General features: G+C 37.4%; 1 protein-coding gene across 4 annotated transcripts in view; it reads left to right on the forward strand.

The window, feature by feature from the left end:
- LOC113534663 (protein unc-13 homolog C) overlaps positions 1 to 24439 on the forward strand; it is a 187428-nt gene that overhangs the window by 59148 nt on the left and 103841 nt on the right. For all 4 annotated transcript variants that reach the window (XM_053234714.1, XM_053234713.1, XM_026927613.3 and 1 more), the window contains 4 exons: positions 13521 to 13674; positions 14488 to 14556; positions 18837 to 18926; positions 22218 to 22346. In XM_053234714.1, the coding sequence (XP_053090689.1) occupies positions 13521 to 13674; positions 14488 to 14556; positions 18837 to 18926; positions 22218 to 22346 (442 nt within the window). The remainder of the gene's footprint in view (positions 1 to 13520; positions 13675 to 14487; positions 14557 to 18836; positions 18927 to 22217; positions 22347 to 24439) is intronic.

Raw genomic sequence — 24439 nt, forward strand, 5'->3', positions numbered from 1 at the left:
CGTGTCTTTCTCTTTCCTTCTATCTCATCTTTCTCTTTCCTTCTCTCTCATCTTTCTCTTTCTTTCTCTCCCATGTCTTTCACTTTCCTTCTATCTCATCTTTCTCTTTCCTTCTCTCTCGTGTCTTTCACTTTCCTTCTCTCTCATCTTTCTCTTTCTTTCTCTCTCTTGTCTTTCACTTTCCTTCTCTCTCGTGTCTTTCTCTTTCCTTCCCTCTCTCCTGTCTTTCTCTTTTCTTCTCTCTCTTGTCTTTCTCTTTCCTTCTCTCTCTTGTCTTTCTCTTTCCTTCTCTCTCTTGTCCGTCCCTTTTTTTCTCCTGTCTATTTCTCTCTCCTGTCCCTCTCTCTCTCGTGTCTTTCTCTTTCCTTCTTTCATGTGTCCTTCTCTTTCCTTCTCTCTCTTGTCATTCTCTCTTGTGTCTCTCTCTCTCTCTCTCTCTCTCTCTCAGGGCTGCTTGGTCTTTCAGCTCAGAGGTAATTAATTAGAGCTCCTGATGTGTAGCAGCTCTGCTCTATCGCTTCTCACTGAGACTGGAGTGTGTGTGTTTCTGGAGATCAGTCACAGTCTCGTGTATAACTCTCACCACAACCTGGAATGAGAAGCAACTATACGTGTGTGTAGTGTAACACTGATAGCTAACATCTGTGTGTGTGTGTGTGTGTGTGTGTGTGTGTGGGTGTGTGGGTGTGAGGTCTGCTCTTCTGTCTATAGAACTATTCTATTATAATCTATTATAGCATTTTTTATATCATGTTACAGGAAAAAGACAGACCCCTGTATAGTCTTGTTTACTTTTTGTCCTGTTAGTGTTGCTGTAGCTTTGCATTGTTTATGAGCTGAAGCCTTTGCCAAATTCCTGCCAAATTCTCAAGCCCATTCTTAACAAGAAGTGATTACTCACTAATGTTTAACGCTGAGAGCTTGTAATACACTTTATATCTTAGAGCTCCTTCTTCTTCATTAGTGATGATGTTAATGAAACACATGGGGCTGTGAAATCGAGATCATACACTGCACGTCTCTTGACTATTCGAGTCACAGCACATGCTAGAGGGAAAAACAGGTGAAATTCAGAAGAGGATGTATAACGTTGCTTTTAAAAACCAGGCCTAAATAGTAAAAAGAGTATAATTATGTCTGTGTTACATGAAAGGCAGAAAAAGAAACTTGATTTAAACTTGCTACATGCAGTTTTTACCATCAGAACCATGCATTAATTCTGATCCTGCTATCAGGTATCGTTTAATACCGTACTCATTTACTCGTACTTGTAAAATAATACTCTGATACTGACATTCGATACCAGGTGATACCCTGTGATGTAAGTCTAGTATACTTTGATCACCCTAAAGACCAGACGACACAAAACGTCAGCGATCTGGATCTATTTCATTTATCTATTTCATGACCAAAGCAAAGCAAGACTCCAAACTGAGCTCTGTGCAAATATCTCGAGGAGGAACTACAACATCTTCCTACAATACAAGTCAGCTGGGGTTTTATTGTCATTCCTCTGTATAGCTTGTATACAGAATCGGAACGAAATGTCTTTTCTCCAGGACCGTGGTTCAACACATAACAGTATGCAAAACTACATAAAGTGAAAATACACGATATGTGAGACGAATGCAGGACAATAAATATACAGAAGAGAACATTAAATACACAGAACATGAGCTGTAAACTGTGAACTAGTTGGTAGTGTAGCAGCAATAGGTATAACTGTAGCAGCAAGTGACCTGATAAAGCATCTTTACAGCATTTAAACAGTGTCTTCCAGAGATTTACAGTTTTATTGTCGTTGTGTTAGACACAACACAGTTCTGTTGGTGGCATCCCGAGCCAACGGCAATTTTCAGGTTATAAATATGAAGAAAGTACAACTGTAATGCTTGCTTAAGCGCTTGTGGGTGTTTTCGGGGCTATAACTGAAAGTTTAGAGAAATTAAACCCTCGGATACTGACGAGCTCTTTTTCCCCACTTTATTCTCCATTCACATCTCCCTCTCTTCTCCTCTCTTCTCCTCTCTGCCTTCCGCCCCGTCAGAATGAAAGTCCTCATAACAACAGGCACTTTAACATGGGGCATTTCTAACACAAAAATAAAATTGTGTTTAATTTTTAACTCTTACACAACTAATAAATAGACAATAAGTACAGGTACTACAACGTACAATACAAGACAACACATTTACATTTACAGCATTTGCAGATGCTCTTATCCAAGAGTCACTTCTGACACAGACAAATACTGACATACAAGACAAATATTGCACTTTAACAGAGAGTGTGAGGACGACTGACCTGAGCATGCTGAGCAGTATCAGTGGGCGTGGTCATTGAAATGAGCACAAGGTGTTGCAAAAGGTAATCACGAGCACAGAGCAGTGAAACGGGTGAGCAGAGAAACTGCCACATGTGTATGTGTGTGAGAGAGAGAAAGAGAGCAGTTCACTTCTGCGAGTACTGAGCACTGAGACACATAGCCGTCCTCACACTCTCCATTAAACACACTGTTTAAACACCATAACCATTTTAAACATTTGTTCATTGCTAGCAGCACAGCACCATAAACAGAGTTTCAGTTTCAGTATTGACGAGTACCAATAAACATACATTCATACTCGTACTCGATCTGAAAAAGAAGGTATTGATTTGTGGCTAATAGAGGAGATATTTTATTATGCCACGCTGAGAACTAACAGTGGAAGTAGGGATGAACTGTTAACTATAGACAGTATTAAAGCATTTTTTCATCAATTTGCTTCACAAGCTCGTGTATATTTATATTTATTTTTTAAAGGATTTTTAAGATTTTTAAAGAATTACACTTTCAAAAAGTGACCAGCGTAAGTTACGCCTACATAAGCACCGTGTTAAGGTGCATGAAAATGTAGAAATGTGACATTTAGAAAAGAATGTAACAATGCATTGGCATACAAAGGAAATGAACATGTCGGTGTTAATGGATATTAGCTCATTTCCTCAGGGGTTTACATTAGACCAGCTCAAGAATTACTCAAGAACAATTCAACATCTCTAAACACTGGATCTTAAAACACCTTTAAAAAGTCTCATTTGTTTAATTAACGAGTGACTTTTGAAGCCTTGAAACAAACGTATCACGTTACACGACCTTTAACCTGAGAGAAAGCATTTAATTTAAACAATTTCTCTCGCCTTCTTTCTTCTTTCGCCCCTTTTATCTCTACGTCTCTGCCTTATTCTTCAATCTTTCCATCCTGATCTTTTCCCTTTCTCTCTCTTCCCAGTATTCCTTCCTTTTCCTTAATTATTCCCATCCATCTAGAACTGGGTTATAAGATGATATTAGATCAATATTGTGATAATTTTTGTCACAGTATGCTTTTCTGAGATGTTGTGCATATTGTAGCGTCTTTTTATAGAATAAAAAAATAATAAATTTAATGAAAAACTGACTGGAAGCAGCTGATTTTGACAATACAATTTTCCACTGAATCTTTTTAAAATCTAAATTTCTAGAGATTTAATTTTTTAATTTTTCAGTTAAAGTCTTTCTTTTTTAAATACTAAATGATTTTTCTTTAAATATAAAAAATATTTAACACTGAAAAGGAGAAAACATTTAATCTGTACAAATTTGACCTTATAACAATTTTATTAGTTTAAAGATTGGAGTATTTAAATTTAATTTAAAAATTAGATTCTGGTAAAGATTCATTAATCAATCAATTTATTATTTTTTAAATTATAAAACAATATCACGATGTCCACAATATCTCAGAAAAGCATATTGTGACATAATTTGTTAGAATATTGATATTATATCATCTAATCTCCTAGCTTTCCAGGATTGTGAAATGATATTTTTGTCTTATTACCCACGCCTACATCCATCCATCATCTCTCCTTCCTTCCTTCCTTCTTTCCTTCCTTCCTTCCTTCCTTGAAGTAATTGACCTTTAAACTTTTTTATCTAATTTTGTTGTTGACACAAAACTAAACTCTTTTTTATGAAAAAGTAAAGATTTAAATAAAATTCAATAAAATGCAATCACTGACATTTGGTTGTTATTATTAGAAATTTAGTGAAAAAAAGAGATCTATAGGACAAATAAAAGTGTCAAGTACAAATAATAAGGTTGTATAAGGATTTGACACATTTTACGACCTTGACCTTGTGAACTTTGAACGTTTGAACCTTGTTTATTGATTCCCTGGATGTCCCGTATGTGTGTGTTACTCTATCTCTCTAACTGATGGACCTTTAAGCGTAAATGAAAATTTAAAAAAAGATGTAATTTAGTTCCAAACACATGAACCTGTTACAGAGGAACAGACACACACACATCCCTAAACAACTGGTGTTTGTGGAGTAAGAACAGCTCGGTATACTGTAGCTACACAAGCGATTACACACTACACTATATACATGTAGAGATTGCTTGAGTTGAGTCTGTGCACCAGCCTTAACATTTCTGCGATGATTTAAAGGTTCAGTTTTTATTTTCTAGTCTTTAAAAACCCAGTTTTGGTGATCTTGTTCCCACAGTAGCTTCAGATTGCTGTTCTTGGCTGACAGGAGTGGAACCCGATGTGATCCCCTGCTGTTGTTGGCCATCTGACTAAAGATTAGACGTGTTGAGATGCTTTTCAGCTCATCACGGTTGTAAAGAGTGGTTATTTGAGTTACTATAGACTTCCTGTCTGGTCATTCTCCACTGGCCTCTCTCATCAACAAGGTGTTTCCGCTAGCAGAACTATCGATCACTGGATGTTTCTTTTTTGTTTTCTGCACCATTCTGTGTAAATTTTAGAGACTGTTGTGTGCGAAAAGCTCAGGAGATTTTCTGAAATACTCCTACACCAACAGCCATACCACGGCCCAAGTGACTGAGATCACTACCTCCGCTAGTTCTTCAACAACATCGAGTGACTCAAGTGGAACAAACGAAGTCAAGAAAACAAGCAGAAAAAAAAAATGTTAAAAAGTTTACTGATTATGGATTTACAAGTCCTACGTTATAAATATAAAAGATAAATAAAATACATTAAATAAAAATAATATTGAAAGGTCAAGGCTTGGGGTTGTAAAAGATTCATAATATCTATTTGACCATAAACTTTAAGAACCCCTGTATAGTGTACAGTATAGTGTTGTGTATATGAAGAAAAAAGAATAGAATGAATAAATACTACGCTTTATTATTTTGTGAATGATTAATAGTTTTGTAAATAAGTTGCTTGCAGTTGTTCCGTGTTGTTTGTTTTATCGTTTATGCTAATTGCATGGGCAATAATTCAACATCTAAAACACACACACACACAGTGTTGCTTTTTATAAACAATTGTTAATCATGTTAAAGAGAGAGACAGAGAGAGAAAGCGATGGACGAGTGAATGTTTGGAAAAGTGTTTTATTTCCGTGATTTACGGTGGAGATCGGCAGAGCATGGAGAAAATGAAGAAAGAGAAAATGAATACGGGGAAAGGTGGGGGCTGTAACCAGGCAACGGGAGGCTAACACCTCGTATCTGACGTCGTCTGTTTCGCCTGGAGCATCTCTCTATCGAGAAAAAGAGAGAGAGGGAATGGAGAGTGAGATATTAAGAGTTACTGAAGGAAAGAATGAGAGAAAGAGAGAAAGCTCTGAGGAACGTAACAAATCATGGCACACCAAATGGGCCTTAAATGAAATTGAGGTGTTTTGAGGTTTCTAGGGTGAACGAGGTCACACATTGGGACGCTAAAGCTAATTAGATCTGAGCCAATGGCTGAAGCTGAAATGACGCTGTGTTGGACGGATAATGTGCACAGGGCATACATATAATACGCTGTGTGTCATATAGAGCACTGTTTAAGACTATAACATCTCTTCCTCCTGCCTTCAGGAAGACCACCTGACCTCCTGAAGCTGTAAACATGATTCTATCACATAAAGAAAAGTCATAGAGCATTTGCACTGCTAGTGAGCGGAAGGTTATGAGTTTAAATCCCACAAGGATATCCTGTATGACGAGGTTTTTAAGCTGGGGTCGAGCGTCAGCGTTACTGACAGTGACAGAGAGCTGCAGAGTCGTCGCCAGGAGACTTCTGACATGTCCGAGTGGTAGATAAAACGATATTACTGACTCATACAGATGGAGACGGTGTATAAAGAAATCTCATTCTTGATCAGTTTGAGTTTGGGACATTACTGTATTTATTCCAGTTTGTTAAAACCCTCCACTGAGTCACAAAACTGACAACTAACACAAACTCCACAAACTCCTCCCTCTTCTACTCCAATCATTTATTCTCAGATGGAAAAATGAGTAGTGTGAGTGAAGAGCAGAGCCAAAAACACACCAGAGAACCATGTTTACTGCTAACGATCTAGTACTGTAGAGCAAGACACGCCCCCCCCCCACCCCACCCCACACACACAGGCTCCACCCCCCACCCCCCAGGGGGCGGGACATAAACTTTCTAGAGAGGATTTAATTATGCGCATCACAAATCAATTTTTTTTATTGTTTTCCCAGAAGTGATGAACTATAAAACTGAAAAGAGAATATCTCCAAAATTATTATTATTATATTTTACTCAGACGTAGTATCACATTTGTATCCATAACACTAAGGTCAAGGTACAAAATGCTCTGAAACACCAATTTAGATCTCAAGAGCACTTTAATTAAAGCACTTCTCTCTCAACTGCTCAGCTCTGGACTTGATTTGATTCCACAGTAGAAATAAAGCCATCTGCCAAATGCCAAATCAACGTAACTTTATGACTCTTTTAAAAAAAAACATCTGTTAGAGCACAATTACGCCTATTAATCTGTTTTCCGAGTCAGAATCAGAGTGAAATTGATACTTAGGTTTCATTTGTTATTTAGATTCACACTGTAAATAATTAAACAAACCAAAAAAAAAAATCACAGCTAAGTGGAGTGTAGGACTGAAAAAGTCTTCATACAACTGGATCACTCATTGGTCAGAAAAGTGGCGATGGATAAAGATAAATAAACGTTTACCATATGCGTGTAGAAATTATAAAGATTATCCAAGCATGGAGAACGCTAAATCAGTACTAAATAAATGATTAAATGATTAGTTTAAAACATATTGTGTGTCGCATCCAGCGTTTCTTTTCTCTGTTTGTTTATTTTGTTTGTCGAAATCTCGGGCATTTCTGCAGCGCTACAGCTCTGTGTACGGCGTCTCCAGTGTCAGCGCTTTGTAACGGTCAGAGGTAAAGCTGTAACTTTACGTTTATCTGCAAATCGCTGTAGTATGAGAGGAATAATACAGTTCGGGGTGTGCTGTTATGGGAAAGTAATCAGCTTTGAGATGGCAACAGGGACTCCTCTTCATCATACCATGCCACTGTTGATTCATTTTCTATAACAGCATGACACAGTGTTTTATTTTACATAATGCATTATAAACATTGGCTAAGAATTGTAATGCGTTGTCATAAGTAATTCGAAGTGCATAAGGCTGTGTCGAGGTTATGAATGTATTTATAGGTCATTTTCATTTTTCTATGAATATTTTTCAGTGTCTGCTGTTGTAAAGCAGTATTTGGTTAGTATAAGTCAGTTTGGTTTAAAATGGAATAGTTTAACAGACTAAATATTTCCGTTCAGAGGGAATGAAATGGGAACAAGGCTTCACAGATGGTGTTTGTTGGTGGTAACAGTGGTTCAGCATTACATTTTGTTAAGCTCTTGGCACTGGACTCTGACGTTTGGACTCGTGTGTATCTCCGCCTGCTGGCGTTGTTGTGATGATCCTCGGGCCCTCGATGCCACATTCAGTGTGTGTTTTGGTTGAGCGAATGTGTTTCTTCTGTAACTCCAGTCTACAGTACGACCATTACACTCGCCTAAGTGCCCTCTAATGAGCAACAAATCAGCACTAATGAGTCCAGAGCTGCGTTCTGCACAATTATCACTGCTAGCACTCTTAGCATTCACTCACTAACCAGACAGGGTTATGTCATTTCCTGTCTTAAAAAATGACAAGAAAAGAAAATCATAATCTAAATGAGTCATGTATCAGTAATCTGTAATGTAATTAACTCACTAGAGTCAAACGCACAGTAATGTTTAAAGTTGTCCTTTAAACATCTACTTATTTAATAGTATGTTGTGATTTTTTTGTGAAAAAAGTAAAAAAGTAAAAGTAATTATTATAATTAAATTCACTACAAATTAGTTTAAACAAGGAAATGTAATGGATATATTATTTTTTATTTCTTAGCTCCTTACAGTAATAACAACCCCAGAGAATTATTTTGAATGAGTCTGTAAAAAAAAAAAAATAAAAAATAAAAAAAATTTGACCTTGTCTATTAATGGTAAAAATTGATTAATGAATTAATAAATTGTATGAATAAATTATTATATAAAATCTCAATAAAATGATAATTTATAATAAAAATTTACAAAACATAGAATTAACAAGTAAGTTAAAGATTATGGAAAATGGTCTACAAAAATATTCCTCATGGTCTCAGTGATGATCCTCAAACCCACTCTCACTGAATCGATTCATTCAGCCGATGTCCAAGCCGATGTCCAGACGTCCACCGGTTCCTCGTAGTTCCTCGTAGTTCCTCCACAAATCACATCTGCCTGGAAACCAGAATGTGGAGAATGGAGAGAATGTCAAACTGAGAGTGGAGGAAAAAAGAGTGCAGGATGGAGGGACTGTACAGAGTGTGAATCACATCTACAGAAACATCCTTCACCCAGGTGAACGTTCATCTTTCCCCATCTGTTTGTCACGCTGCTCAACTTCCCAATGTTTTCCATATATGCCCTCATCAACTCCGGAGCAGCTGGAAGCTTCATGGATGAAGAAGTAGCAAAGCAGCTTGAAAGTTCATCTGGTCTGGATGTAGCGACCCGGTTATATTCCAGCACTGGATGGAAAGCCTGTGGGAAACGGAAAGGTGGAACTGACCATGCGTTAATGGCATCTTCACTCCTATTAGTCCATGGCTTAAATCTGAATCAAAACGAAACTGATACTTTTGGTTTGTTTGCTATTCGGTTTGGTCTCACATTACGCAATAATTAAATGTATTTAAAAGCAAAAAACATTTTCCAAGGCACCCTAAACAAACAAAAACAATCAAACAAACAAACAAGTAAATAAATACAACATAAAGTTACTGATTTTTAGATTTAGATTTTAATAATTAGAAATTGTTTGGATTTTTCCTCCTTCAATTTTGCTATCACATTTAATTAGTAATTTCATTTCATTTAAGCCATTTAAAATCAGGATGACCCTTATTTTTAGTTTATGAATAAAACATATAAAATCTTCATATACACACACACTCATTCTCATGCATTAATCCACACAGTAATATTTCCCTGAAAGCCCCAGAGTTGGCTCCGCCCCCACCCGGACCCTTTCTCTGAGTGTTTATTCATCAGCGGTTCTCAGACAGAGCTAATTAGCGGGGTCACTGATGTGTTCAGGCTCTGATTTACCTGGATACACTCTTTAACACGTCGCTCACCGTGAACACAGAGACCCGGCACACACCTTCCATGCGAAAAGTCAATTTCCCTCCAAAACATCTTTATTTCACATGGTGTGATGATTATCACTTAATTACTGTCTGATTAGTTAATTAATGGCTGTTATTAATATTAGAGTCATCGCAGCATCATCAGGATCCAGTTGTTTAATCTTTAATTGATGAATAATACACCACAGCACTGCTGAACTCTGGATTCTGAATGGTCAGAATGTTTTCGAGTAATTTTCTATAACAGCAGCTCTGACAGTAGATCGTTATGAACCCAATGATGGATTACAGAAGGTTTAAGTTTTTTTATTATTATTAAACATTTAATAGTGTTAAATAAATTCACTATTTAAAAAAAATAGAGCCCTTAAGTGTTCCCTCTTCCCTCAAAGGTCCCAAATACAACAGAGTATCATAAAGAGTTCCAGCTAGTACACTTTTTGGAAGCTAATATCCCTTAATTATGCAAAAACATGGTTAACTACACTCTTAAAAACATTAGAATTAATGTTCTCTCTATTTGTTTTCTTGCTAAGCAAAACCTAACATATTCGTGCACATTTTTGTGTCAGCATTTTGGCAGATTCTGCATGGGAGCATCATCAGAGGTGTGTGACTGTGCATGGGCACAGCTTAGATGGAGCAGTGATAAGAACCCATTTGTCTTTCTGGTAGAACTTTTAAAGTTCTTATGTGCAGCGCTCCAACAGGATATTTCCAAAGAGATCCTATTTTTTGGAAGATAAGCACCCTTAATTATGCAATGAACATAGTTAAAAACACTTTAAAACCCTTAAGCTTTCTTTCCGCCATCATCCCTTTGAGGGAACTTTTAAAGTTCCTATGTGCAACCCTCCAACAGGTTATTTCCAAGGAGATCCCATTTTTGGAAGCTAGACACCCTTAAGTATCTCATGAACCCTTAGAGAACCCTTGAAGCATGTTTTTTTCCCCTTAAGCGTGTAGGTATTAACTGAATAGAACTTTTTTTTATATAACACAAGAAATATCTAGAACCTGTCAGGCGTTTAACATTTAGATTTTGGTACATGGTCCTTGGGATCTTGAAAAGTTCATTGGATAAAAAAGGATTTTTAATCCTCCTAAAAGTATCCTCCTAAAGGAAATGTTTAGTTGTATGGTTCCCGCAGAAGGACATGCTGAAGAACACTGAGGGCGTGTAGGAAGACCTATTTAAGTTCTGTTCGGAAACAGATGAGTAGCAATATGATAAATAATTCATTAATCATTTAATCATTAGTATTTAAAATATTTATAATGGGATGTTTGATATTATTTATTTATGATGATATTCAGTGGTTATAAACACTTCAGTTTATATAAACACTTCACCGCTATAGAGGTGACTAATGAGTAATAATTTGCAATCATTTATTATAATCAGACATTATCTCACTAAGTAAACAACTCAACTCTTTGATGGATGTAAAATAATGGAATAATCTCCAGGCTGTTAGATGAGAATGTTGTCGTTTATTAGGATGCGCTCGCTGAATGTTTTCTGTGTGAAAGTCTCGTCGGTGTGTTAGTTGTGGTTTGGTTTGAGCTCTGTGTGGATGGGTGTGTGTCTGATGTCAGAGTGAAAGCTCTCACACTCTCAGCTCATTCTCTCTCTCTCTCTCTCTCTCTCTCTCTCTCTCTCTGGATGGATGGATGGATTTATTGATGGATGGTTGGATGGATGGATGAACAAGTCAACAGATAGATAGATGGCTGGAAGAACAGATGGATGGATGGAGGGATGAACAGATTGATGGACAGATGGATAAATCAGTTAATGAAAGAACAGAAGGATTATTAAACAAGGATGGGTGGATGGATGAACAAGTCAACAGATGGATGGATGGATGGATGGATGGAGAGATGGATGGATGGATGGATGGATGGATGGAGGAATGGATAAACTGGTTATTAAAAAACAGATGGATAATTACATAAGTTGATAGATGGATGGATGGATGGATGGAGAGATGGATGGATGGAGGGATGGATAAACTGGTTAATAAAAAACAGATGGATAATTAAATAAGTTGATGGATGGATGGATGGATGGATGGTTGAACAAGTCAACAGATGGATAGATGGCTGGAAGAACGGATGGATGTATGGCTGGATGGTTGATCAGGTTGATGGATATCCAGTATGAATTGATGGATGGATAGGTGGATAATTAAAAAGGGTAAAAGATGGATTATTAAGTGAATGGGAAAAAAAACAAGTCAGTAGGTGGATGAATGTAGAGGTTACCAGATGGACAAATGGGTGGACGGATGTGGAAACAGATAAACAGATCAATGGATGAACAGGGTGATGGATGGAATTTACTGTCCTACTTTTCCTTTGCCGTGTTTCGTTTAAGCCTTGAGTTGTTTGGACACATGGAGCTGCTTTTAATTGTAGTGTGTGTGTGTGTGTGTGTGTGTGTGTGTGATGTACACAGGGCTGGTGCTTATTTAAGTGTATTTGAACCCTGCTGCCTTATTCATGGAGCTCTATCTGTCCATTCCTTCCTTTATCTTATTATCTCTCTCCCGCACTTCCTTTAATTCCATGCTCTCTTTCTTTTTTTTCTGTCTCACCATCTTCTCTATCATTCTGTTTTCCTCTATGCTATTATTACATCTCTCCCTCTTTCGTTGTTTCATTTTCTTTCTGTTTCTATATCTTCCTTATTCTCTCTCTCTCTCTCTCTCTCTCTCTCTAATGCGTCTCCTCTCTTATGGCTTGAAGTCTTTCATGATCATCTTTCAGTTTTCAGCCCTGAAGCTCACAGTTCCTTTTCCCTGCTGGCCCACTTTTCCTCTCATATCACCACGGCTCTGCTATTTCTTACTTCTAAAAATGATCATGTGTCATTTTTTAAATTAAAATATGTTTTTTATAACAAGAAATGTAATTAAATGAGGTCACTAAAATGGTAGATGGAATGGTATGCATGATGATATACGTATAGTATACTGGTGAATGGATGAAAGGATGCACTGATATATGATCAATAGATTATGGATCAATGGATAGACAGATTGGTTGGTTGGTTGGTTGATTGGATGGATGATTGGAAGTAGAACAAAAGAATGGATGAATAAATGGATGGTGGGAAACGGATGAGAAAATTGCTGGTCTAAAGGAAGGCTGGAGGGTGAACAAAATGATGTGTATCTAGAAAGATGAATGAAAAGTGAACATAGAGATAGATGGTTGGAGATATGAATAAAAGATGGTTGATTTAGTGGTAGTTGGATGGCTGGATATATAGAAGGTTGGGTGAAAGATGAAGAGCTACGAATGGTTGGAAGGGTGGATTAAAAAATGGAAAGATAGATTGGATAGCTGGATGTCAAGAAGGAAAATGTTGATTATTGATTATAAGAAAAGTTGAAGTTGATAATTTTCCTATAACAGCACATCCCCAAGTGGTTTATTCCTTTTAGACCACACCAACAGTGACGAGTTTTTATTTATCAAAGAACAAGACGTCATACTGTCAAAGCTCCAGTTATAGAAAATTAATGAACACCTTTTGACCAATCAGAATCCAGAATTCAACAGTTCTCTGGTATAATGCACAACAATGAGCAGATAATGGATGTGTTAAATATTAAATAGTAAAGTTTTGTGTTGTGAGAAAAGTCCAAAACCATAAACTATGCAGCTTTGTTCAGAAGAAGAAGAATGCTATCTTCACTTTGCACTCTTATGGCTTAATTAGCATAAACTGCATTGTCGTTATTGTTATAGTTTGTTGTTGATGTTGTTTATAATTGTCGTGTAAAGCGAAATGCTTTGAACGCATAAAAAGGACCATCATTTTTCATTTAGTGAAAAACTCAAAATGAATGCAAGAATCTTGTTTTCACAACTGTATCATTAGTAGCAGTTTGTAGCTGTAATGTTCCAGTGTTTATGATCGCTCTGGGAAAATCAGTACAGTGAGTCTGTGTAAACTTTATGAACTTTATTTTCTCTCTCTCACTCTTTTCCAGTCATTTCTCCTGCCTGTCGTCAAAGTACATGTGTCCCGGAGTGCCGGCTGTTATGAGTAACCTGTTAGCGAACATTAACGCCTACTTCGCTCACACCACCACCACCAGCACCAACATCTCCGCCTCAGACCGGTTCGCTGCTTCCAACTTCGGGGTGAGTGTGTGATTATGACGGAATGTTGAGGAGGAAGCTGTGTGGATGGATGGATAGATGGTTAGATAGATGGATGTATGGATGGATGGATGAACAGTTCAGTGGATGGATGGATGGATGAACAGCTCAGTGGATGGATAGATGTATGTATGGATGGATAGGTGAGTAGAAAGATGAATAACAGAATTGATAGATGGATGAAAGGATGTTTGGGGCTATTCTTGGCATTACAATTAACATCTGAAATTTGAGTGAAAATTTTAAATTGATAGATGGCTGGATGAACAGGTCAATGGATGAGTTCATGGATGGAAAGATGAATGAATGAATGAATGAACGAGGCTGTTGACATTATTGTTAAGGACAGCGTAATTTCATAAATTGGTAATGGTTGGATGGATGAATGGATGGTTGAATGAACAGGTTAATGGATGATTGGGTGAGTGGAAAGATTAATTAACAGATAGATGAACTGATCAAATGATGAACGGATGAATGGATGGATGGATGGATTGGAGCTATTCTTGGCATTAGAATTAACATCTCACAAAATATGAGTGGATAGATGGATGGATGAGTGGAAAGGTGAACGAATGATGGACCGGTGGATGATGGTTGAATAAATTTAGGGATGGATAGAAGGATGGACAGATTTGCAGGTGGATGATTGATGAATGGATGCATCCTGTCATTAGCAGTACTATAAGCACTATAAGTACTATAAGCGCTCTATGTGTAATGAATTATTACTGAGTGCTGCAGTATTTTATGTGCTTGTGCGTTTGTTTAATATTGTGGGTATTTTTTCCACAGAGAGAAAAATTTGTGAAACTCTTGGATCAGTTACACAACTCTCTGAGAATCGATCTCTCCAAATACCGGGTAAGAAAAATAAAAGTTTCAACATAAATAATAAAGGTGTGAATAAAACTCAATTCCACAACAGAATCCATAATTTTCTTTTTCAATTTTTTTTTTTTGCATTAGTCACATCAACAACCAGAAGAAAATGTTACTCAGTTTATAGGAGCTCAGGAATTTATTAATGAGCTATAAATATTTTATCTGTCTGAGAAGTCCTCATGTAAAATACAGTGGATGGAGGTACTAATGGACTGATCGTTATATGGATCTATGTGTATACAGTACATAGAAAGAATATATGGATGGATGGACAGGCAGATGAATGGGTGAATGGATGGATGGATGGATGGATGGGGAGGCAGCTGGCTGGTTGGATGATGGGTAGACTGATGGATAAGTAGCTTAATGGATAGATGGATTGGGTAGCTGCATGGATGGTGGTTAGATTAATGGATGGATAAGCATATTAATAAAGAATAAATGGATGGATGGATGGATGGATGGGTGCATAGATTGATGGATCAATGGGCAGATAGATTCATAGATATGGGTGGATGAATGGATGGATAGATGGGGTGAAGGGTAGACTGATGGATGGGTGGCTGAATGAATAGATGGATGGATGGGCAGATAGATAGATTAGTGCATGGATATATATATATATATACAAAATAATAATTGTATGGATGGATAGATTGATGGATCAATGGGCAGCAAAATGGATAGATGGATGGATGGACTTACTACTGTTTAGAAGGTCATACCCCAGCACTGCCAAGCTACTGTTAAACCTCAACTGCTCAGAAGTATAAATGAGATAAATGTAAGTCGATCTGGATAAGGCTGTCTGCCAAATGCGAATGATGGATGGATGAAGAAGATGCTGATGGATGAGTAGTTGGATGGATAGGTGGACAGGTTGATGCATGGACAGGTGGGTGGACAGACAGCTGGATAAAGGGGTAGATTAATGGATGGAATTGCAGCTAGATGGTTGTAGAATGGATGGATAGATAGATGCATGGATAGATAAGCAGCTTGACAGATGGATTGATGGATGGATAGATAAGCAGCTGATAGATAGCTAGATAAAATGAAGTAATGTATAAATAAAATCTTAATGTGTTTAATGTTTTATCATTTATTTAAGCTATAAGACTTTAAGCTGGGTATTTTATGTCACTTTTTGCTGCGTGTGAGTGGACAGTTGGCACCGCACGCTGAAATGCAGAGGTCACGGTCTGTCATTTATCAGCTCTGAATTAGGCTTCAGGTTTCTGTCAGAGACAGTCTGAGTCCATCAGTCTGAGAATGTAGCAGTGCACTGTGGGAAACGACTCACATCTCAACCGATCCTGTCAATAACCAATCAAAAAGTTGTGTACGTTACCCAAATATCCAGGACTTAACACACTGTGTTCCTTTGTGTCACCATTTAATGTCTAACACATGACACGATATTGTGCTCTGTTCAAACATGTCTAGAACATCTACATTTCTTATAAAATCCCTCTGAGGGAACCCTAAAGGTTCTACTTAAGATCCTACATCAGACCTCTTAAAGACAAGGTTCCAAGTAGAACCACTCTAATAAGTGTGGAACCCTTAAATATGGAAAGAACCTTTTCTAGTGCGTGTGTGTGTGTGTGTGTGTGTGTGTGTGTGTTAGAGCCTGAATGTAAGTCAGTAGTGACATGCTAGTAGCAGGCAGAAGGAAAACACCTCCGCTCACACACACACACACACACACACACACACACATTCACACACACTCACACAGTGGCCTATCGGTCTGACGTGAACATCACACTCGGACACACGCGCACTTGGCAGTGTGCCAGCACACCTCACCTTCACACTTCCTGTCTGTTCCACTACACTGCTTCTTGACAGTAATATGATTCAGATCAGCTTCTGCACACACACACACACACACACACACACACACACACATCCTGGGTTACAGCTGATATTAATGCTGCATTTGATTTACCTCAGAAATAGGAAGTCAGAACTCGGAATGACGTCATTTTTGACCTCTGTTTGTTCGAGCTATAAACTGTGGAAAAAAACTTGGACGGCTCCATGTTTGTCTTTTGTTAGCAACCAGCTAACCAGCTAACTGTGATGAGTGATGTATATGTTCCTCCTCAAAGCAGCAAACTGTAGAGTCAGTGTTATAGATGTAACATGTGAATATGTCTGTATATTGATTGAGCTAAAGCTAATACGTTTATATACAGTATAACTCATTTAAAGGTAAGAAGTGCTGCTGGATTTAAAGCTGATGCTGTGAGCGGCCATGTTGATTTAACATCACTTGCTGAACTCGGTGTTGAGGAGAACATGCCGATTTCCTAGTTTTTTCCTAGTTGGAGGTCATAATTATGAGTTACAAGGTTTAGTTGAATGCAGTATTACTTACACACACACACACACACACACACACACACACACAGATGAGTGCTTGGTCAGCTTATCCTTCAAACTGTGGGCACATTTTCTTTACAGAAGAGCGAATGAACAAAAACATTAGCATTATTTTATGTACTAGACGACTCAAAATGGCAAATTAAATGCATGATAATATAAATGATATCCCACTCACACATTATGATTTCATGATTTAGTATCTTGTTCTTCATTAAGTCGTGCACACGAGTAACTGTCAGAGCAGGATCTAAAAAATGTAAAATGCAAAATAACAGAATGTGCTGGATCAAGTGCTATTCTATGTGCTGCTGAATAATGAGTGTGGAAGCCATTTTGTTAAATTAAACCAGTGATAAATGCAATCATTAACACTTGGATTATGCATGCAGTGCTATATTGGTGATATATCATCCATCCATCCATTCATCCTTCTCCTAATAGTTTTATTTCAATGCTCACATGATCTTCTCATTTGTGCATCATCATATTAGTCTTTTTCACCTTTCATTTTTAAATTTTCTCTTGCTTTTATGTTACATCATACATTATGTTACCTCCCGGTTTTGTGTTTGAGTCTATAGGAAGCAGCTGCTCCTCACTGAGACGTCATCCGAGTGTGTGGAAGAAAGTAATGAGTAGAAATTCCACTCTTAAGCCTAATCAATCATTTGATCTTCCTCACTCGCTTTTATTTTGCCGTATTGACACTATAATGGGATTTCAGATGAGTAATAAACGTGGAATTGAAAATGGATGGCATGAGGAAAAAAAAGAGAGATATTTGTACAGTGTATGCATGAGAGAGAGAGAGAGAGAAACACACACACACACAGAGAGAGAGAGAGAGAGAGAGAGAGAGAGAACTTTGTGAAGGAGAAAGTTTTAAGTTTTAGAGATTAAAGTTTTAGTGAAGAGTGATAAAATAAATAAGACCAAATAAAAAGACCAATAAAGTCCAAGGTAGTGAAAGAGAGAGAGAGAGAGAGAGAGAGAGAGAGAGAGACTAAGCTTCTACACATTTATGGATATTTTTGAAAATTATATTTATTTACGCCTCCATTTAAAAAAAATCATGAACAGCATTTTTTTTAAATCTCTCCGTCCCTCCAGAAATGTAAGAACGCTTTGAAAAGGCTCACATGACCACACAAGCGCAGTGGTGGTACATCAGAAACTGTTCCATCAAACGTGTCAAGAATACTGTTGAGAGAATAAGAAATTACATGTTAGTGAATGATAAATTACACATTAGAAAATAAGAAATTACACGTTGTCATTATAACATAAGAAATTAGTCCTGGCACGTTCATGAAACACAAACGGACACGCACAGGTTCACACTATGACATTTTTCAAAAATACGTCTTTCGTGTCCGTGTGAAAACTGTGAAAACTGTGAAGATTTCTTTACCTTGGTGAGCAGTTTTTCAAAAAGCTTTGTTTTCAGTGACTCAAAATGCTGCAAAATGCTGGGAGACCAAAATGCAGAGAAAAACAGTAACACTTTGTTTTAAAAAATATCTGTATACATGTAGCCAGGTTCTACTGTACAAGAGAAAGAGATGAAAAGACAAGAGAAGAGACAAAGACAGAAACGAGAGAAAGATCAAGAGAAAGCACCTTGAAACTGACAGACGAGGGAAAGATAGCAACAAGTGAGAGAGCGATTGAGAGAAAAAAATAAACACATTAAATTCATTACTAACTGTTCATTTTATTTCAGTGATTCCGTGAGAAATGTGTAATAGTTTATGGTGATGATGATGATGATGATGATGATGATGGTGGAATTAAGAAAGTTCCTCTGCTTTATTTCATTTTAATTTATTTAATTTGAGTTATTTTTGTCTTGTGTGTAATTACAGGATAATTTTCCTGCTGGAAATCCAGAGAGGCTGCAGGACCTGAAATCCACAGTGGACCTACTGACCAGCATCACCTTCTTCAGGATGAAGGTATACACACACACACACACACACACACACACACAGCTCTATAATAAAGCCTGTAAACTCATAAACGATCTCACCCTTCATACTAATAAGAACAGATTGTTTATTTGTGCAAATCAATGCTGTATAATGAAGATTAATTCACCACAATCACAGATTATTTTAAGAAGCTACTGATACTGAGTTAAATTTAGTTCAGCTGCTCACATTTACGGCTCTTTTTATGACTTTGTGTTATTAGTGAAGAATCTTTGCCACAAATCAATTCAGTCTTTTACATAAAGCTACGTTTCAGCTCTTTTTCAACACGTCACTTAATCAGATTTTTACAACATGGACAGAAGTGGAGAAATAAACACTCTTCACAGAAGAGTCTCAAAACATAGCAAAAAAAGAGGAAAAATAGTTACGGGTACTAATTACTATTTACTAAAAACCATTACGGGTTTCTATAGAGAACAGAGAGTTTCCTGTCAGAAGGATTAGCTAGTAGAACCCTTTTAGGAGCCTGAGAACCCTTAATTATCCAATGAACCCCTTAAAGAAACCTTCAAGAACCTGTTTTTCTTACAGTTTACCAAGTACCAAGAAGCTAAATATGAAACATCTGACAGATTCTAGATATTACTAGATAATACCCAGTTACTGTACACACTCTTACAAAAGGTCCTTAAAGGGTTCTTGAAGAGTTTATTGGATAATTAAGGGTTCTCCTCGAAATCCTTTGTGATAGAAAAACAATTTATTGTAGGTAGAGAAATTTGTCCTTATTTATTGCTGAACTTCTACGTCAGTGCAGCGTGTCAGGATAGCGAGAAAGACTAAAACAGCACGTATATTGTTTGTTTAAATGTGGCTTGTCTGAATGCGACTGCTAGTGACAGTTCAAAATAGCAGCACGCAAAATCCATCTTTGTAGTTAAAGCTACATCTGTAATAACAATTTGTAGAATAAATGAATAAAGCAAAAGAGGAGATTGTATGTTTCTCTCACAACCCTGTGTGGAGAAGCAACACCTTTGGGAACCCCTGAGTTAAAGCTTTAATCGAAACAATAATTATTGTACATTTAAAACACATTAAAGGTAAACTATATTAATGTTTCCAGGTGAAAGACACAAATTAAAGGTAGAGAAGATGTGCTTTTAAAGGCACGACCCCAGCAACAGGGGAAGGGACAGATCAGCAGGCTTTATGAATCTGATTCTGCTGACTCTCTGTTCATTAAACAAAACGGATCGTTTAGGATATTGTGTAAATGAATGGTGTGTAATGAAGATTAATTCAACTGTATAGATACATAAAAGCTCGATTAAATAGCTTTGATTCAGCTGCTAACTCTTACTGCTGGTTTTTATGAGATTCCTTACATTTAGTGCAGAATCGTTAACGTTAATGGATTCTGGCCGCTGTTTAGAGCTTCGTACCGCAATCAGCTCATTACAACCACAAGCAGGAGTTTAACTGTGGTTTTTATAAGACTGATCTTACAGCATAAAATCATTTTTGTACCGAACATGATTTTTTTTTTTTTTTTTTTTTGTAGCGCTAGTAAAGCGCATGATGAGATTTTAAAAATAACACATGCATCATCACAATCAGGAAATCATTTTTTGGCACTTACCTTTTGTAAGACATAGAGTTTTATGACGAACAGGAAAGTGCCTAAAAAATCAAGCTTCATGTCATCTTTAAAAGTGTTATATAAAAATATTAAGGCTGCGCGCTACTAAAACTAGCGCTTTCTCCATTTGGGATCTTCAAATCGGACCCTTTCTCAAAACTTTACATATTAACGTCTAAAATCTAACAATACATCTTTAATACAAACTGTATTAAAACCATGCGCTTTTACTAAACAGCTTTTTCACCAAATTCCAAAAAAATGTCTTGCATTATTGGATAAAGTGAAGTGAAGGGTAATTAATTATGAGACTGAGTAATGTGTGACAGGAAAAACAGCCTACTGTTTTTATTTTTATTTCCTAATAATGTACTATTCAGTGCAAATAATGTTTGCTAACAGCTATTTGTGAACTTTGTAGAGTGACAGTGGCATTTTCATCGTCATGGAGGGAATAGTAGGAGATAACTTTGAGCAGTTTGCAGGTCTTATGTCTCAGATGATACTTTTTGACTGAGATAGAAAAAGGGGCGGAGACACAGTCATTTGGGAGGATTAGATGCTCTAACTGTTAGCAAACCCAAACTTTGGCTATACTATAGTAGGGATTTTGTAGTAAACAATTCTGTTTTTTTTTTCTTTCTTTCTTCTTGCTGGGATTTTGTTGTTAGCAATGTCTGATAAAAGCTAGCGTAACTAGGGTTGGGTTTCTACACAGATGAAATTAAAGCTTCAAATGCCAATTTTTTTCAAATTTGTAATAATGCACTCATGTTGTTTTGTGTAACTGTGTTGTCTCACACTGCTGTTATAATTTGCTGGGTCTTCACGGAGGTTAGGATGCTAATCCTGGACATGACAGAAGCCTGTTCTGTATTTTCTTTATTTTCACGGTGTATCTACTGTAATATCATCCATTCCTGCGAGGCGAAAGCATGCGAGAGCACAGATTTATTCCCAGGTTCAGCTGAATCGATACAGGGTTATTATTTGTGAGTTTATTTGTGAAAAAGCAGAACAATGAAGAGGTCTACAGCTGTGGGTTTATTATATTGTCATTATTTCATGGAGGCTGATGATAATTTAGCAGCAAATGTTTGGCTAAATCTCATACAAAAATGATTATTATATTACATTTTCAATTTTGAGAAAATAAAAACTCTCCTGTTCATTCGGGTTTTGCTGAGTGAATCTTTTTTTGCTGAGTGAATCTTTTCCTAAATTAAAACTAGCGTGGTAATGCACGAGGTTCAATATCCAACAATTTGGTGTGATAACTTTTTTCTTTGATCTTGTGATAAACTTTTCTTTGAAGTTGTAAAAAATAGTTTGAAGTTGTGGTAAACTGACAAATCTTTCTTTGATAAACTTGTTGTTCTTGTTGTAATAAATTATCTTTTTGTTTCTGTTCTTATTGATTTTCTTTGATGTCATAAACTTTGGTGCTGTGATAAACGTTTCTTCAGTTATGATATTTGTGATATAAATGTGTATTTGATGTTCTTTGATGCAATAAATCTGTCGTTTTGATCATTTGATAATCATCTTTTTTTAATGTGATAAACGTTTCTTTGATGTCATGGTAAACTTGTCTTTGATGTGATAAACCTGTTTTTGATGTGATAAATTTCTTAGTTCTCGTGATAAACGTTTTTTCTTTGATGTTACAGGTGCAGGAGCTGCAGAGTCCACCCAGAGCCAGCATGGTGGTGAAGGACTGTGTGCGAGCGTGCCTAGACTCCACCTACAGATACATCTTCGACAACTGCCATGAGCTCTACAACCAGCTGCTCGACCAGGTGTGTGTATGTGTGTGTGTGTGTGTGTGTCTGACTGTGTGTCTGTCTATCTGTGTGTCAATTTATCAGTTTTAGTAACTATAGCTTCACACCCCACAATCATCACACCTCTTTTTAAACCAAAATTCACGTCTTTATTAGATTTCTTTCACCCTTGAGCCATATAGCCATCTAACATCAATCACCATGGCAACCATTGTTTATCATTGAAGAAAAATTTCTATTAAAAAACCCAAACAAATAATGATATAAAAAAAACTAATAAATAAATAAATAAATAACAATGCCATGAAACATGCATTTACACAGTTCAGTCCAGAAACACACACAAACACACCCTGCCTCTCTCTCTCTCTCTCTCTCTCACTCTCACTCTCTCTCATCCCATCCTCTGTCTCTCTCTCTCTCTCTCTCATCCCATCCTCTGTCTCTCTCTCACTCTCTCTCATCCCATCCTCTGTCTCTTCATCTTCACTCCAAACAATCCGTCTCCTCGTTCTTTCTCTCTGTTCATTATTAAGAGGATTGGGTTCAGGAAACATGTCAAGCGTTCAGTGTTTGAGTTATGTAACTTTGTGTGTTCAGATTACAGCACTCTGTGTGTGTGTGTGTGTGTGTGTGTGTGTGTAAAGAGATAGAGAGAGAAGCAGAAATGCAACTATAGTGTGTATAGTAGGCAGACAGAAGACAAGAACACACACACACACACACACAGTTCTGCCTCAGAAACATTCTCTCTTTTGCCATCTCTCTCTCTTCTTCTTCTTCTTCTTCTTCTTCTTCTTCTCTCTCTCTCTCTCTCTTCTTCTTCTCTCTCTCTCTCTCTCTCAGGTTTTGGCTGGTGCTGGACTGCAGATCTGAGTATCGCATTGTTTAATGGCCTGCTTCTTTACATAATAACGATATTTATATTACCACTGCGCCTCGATTACACCGCTCAGTCTCACTCCTCTAATGAGAGAGAGAGAGAGAGAGAGAGAGAGGGAAAGAGAGACAGAAGCAGATAGAGGGAGACAGAGGGAGAGAAGGCAAGAGAGAGACAAAATAGGATGAGAGTGAGAAATGGACAGAGTGAGAGAGAGAGAGAGAGAGAGAGAGAGAGAGAGAGATTATAGAGGAATGGTGAGAAAGAGAGACAGACAGAAACAGACAGAGAGATTACAGAGTAATGAGAGAGAGAGATAGATAGATAGAGACAGAGAGGGAGATGATAGTGAGAAGGAAATATTCTATGAAATAGAGGGCAGAAGAGTGAGAGGGAGTGAGGAAGTGAGGGAGTGAGGGAGAGATGGAGGCATGGAGAAAGGGAGGAGCATGAGTTATAGATTCCATTTGAAGAGATTAAAAAAGAGCAGAAAGGTGGAGAGGGGAGGAGAGGAAACACAGGGAGTAGAGTTGTTCAGGCTTGTGTGTGTGTGTGTGTGTGTGTGTGTGTGTGTGTGTAATGACCACATTTTTATGACTAAGTGAGGTATAAACTGGGGGACAAAGGAGTGGACAGACATGGAAGAGTCCATTCCTCAGCTGGTGTGGGGGGAACAGGAAGAGTTTATTTCCTGATGGTTGGTTCTAAGCAAAGAAATCCTTGGACATGATGGATTTTTTTTTTCGTTCTCTGGTTATTTCACATGTGAGATGAGAGAGTGTGTGTGTTGGAGAGAAGATCATTGTTCCATTCTTAAGTTCACACTGAATATGTTTACTCACCTTCCATTGGAAGATACCACATGGGTAAAGGAACGCTGATCAAAAGAAAGGATGAAGTTTCAGATGATTTTTTTTTACAGTTATCAACAATTGTAGTGGTGAGACGTCACTCAGTGTGTTTCTGAGGTGTGTGTCTTCTCACTTAAGGAGTGTGTTAAAGCCTCGGATTGTTCCATTACTCAGCTGTGGGGGTGTTGCAGAGGTGGAAGAGTCCATTATTAAGGAAAGATTCTAGATATAAAGATATACTGTATAAAGACTATATTAAGCAAGAAAAGATTAAGGGGTCCAAGCACTTTCTGGCCACGCCCCTTAGCGACAGAGGAAGCCCAGAAACCACTGGGATCATCAGCACCTGTTCCCAAAACTTCAAGCTGTTGCTGAGA

This window comes from Pangasianodon hypophthalmus, chromosome 6, assembly GCF_027358585.1.
Source record: "Pangasianodon hypophthalmus isolate fPanHyp1 chromosome 6, fPanHyp1.pri, whole genome shotgun sequence".
Lineage (NCBI taxonomy): Eukaryota > Metazoa > Chordata > Actinopteri > Siluriformes > Pangasiidae > Pangasianodon > Pangasianodon hypophthalmus.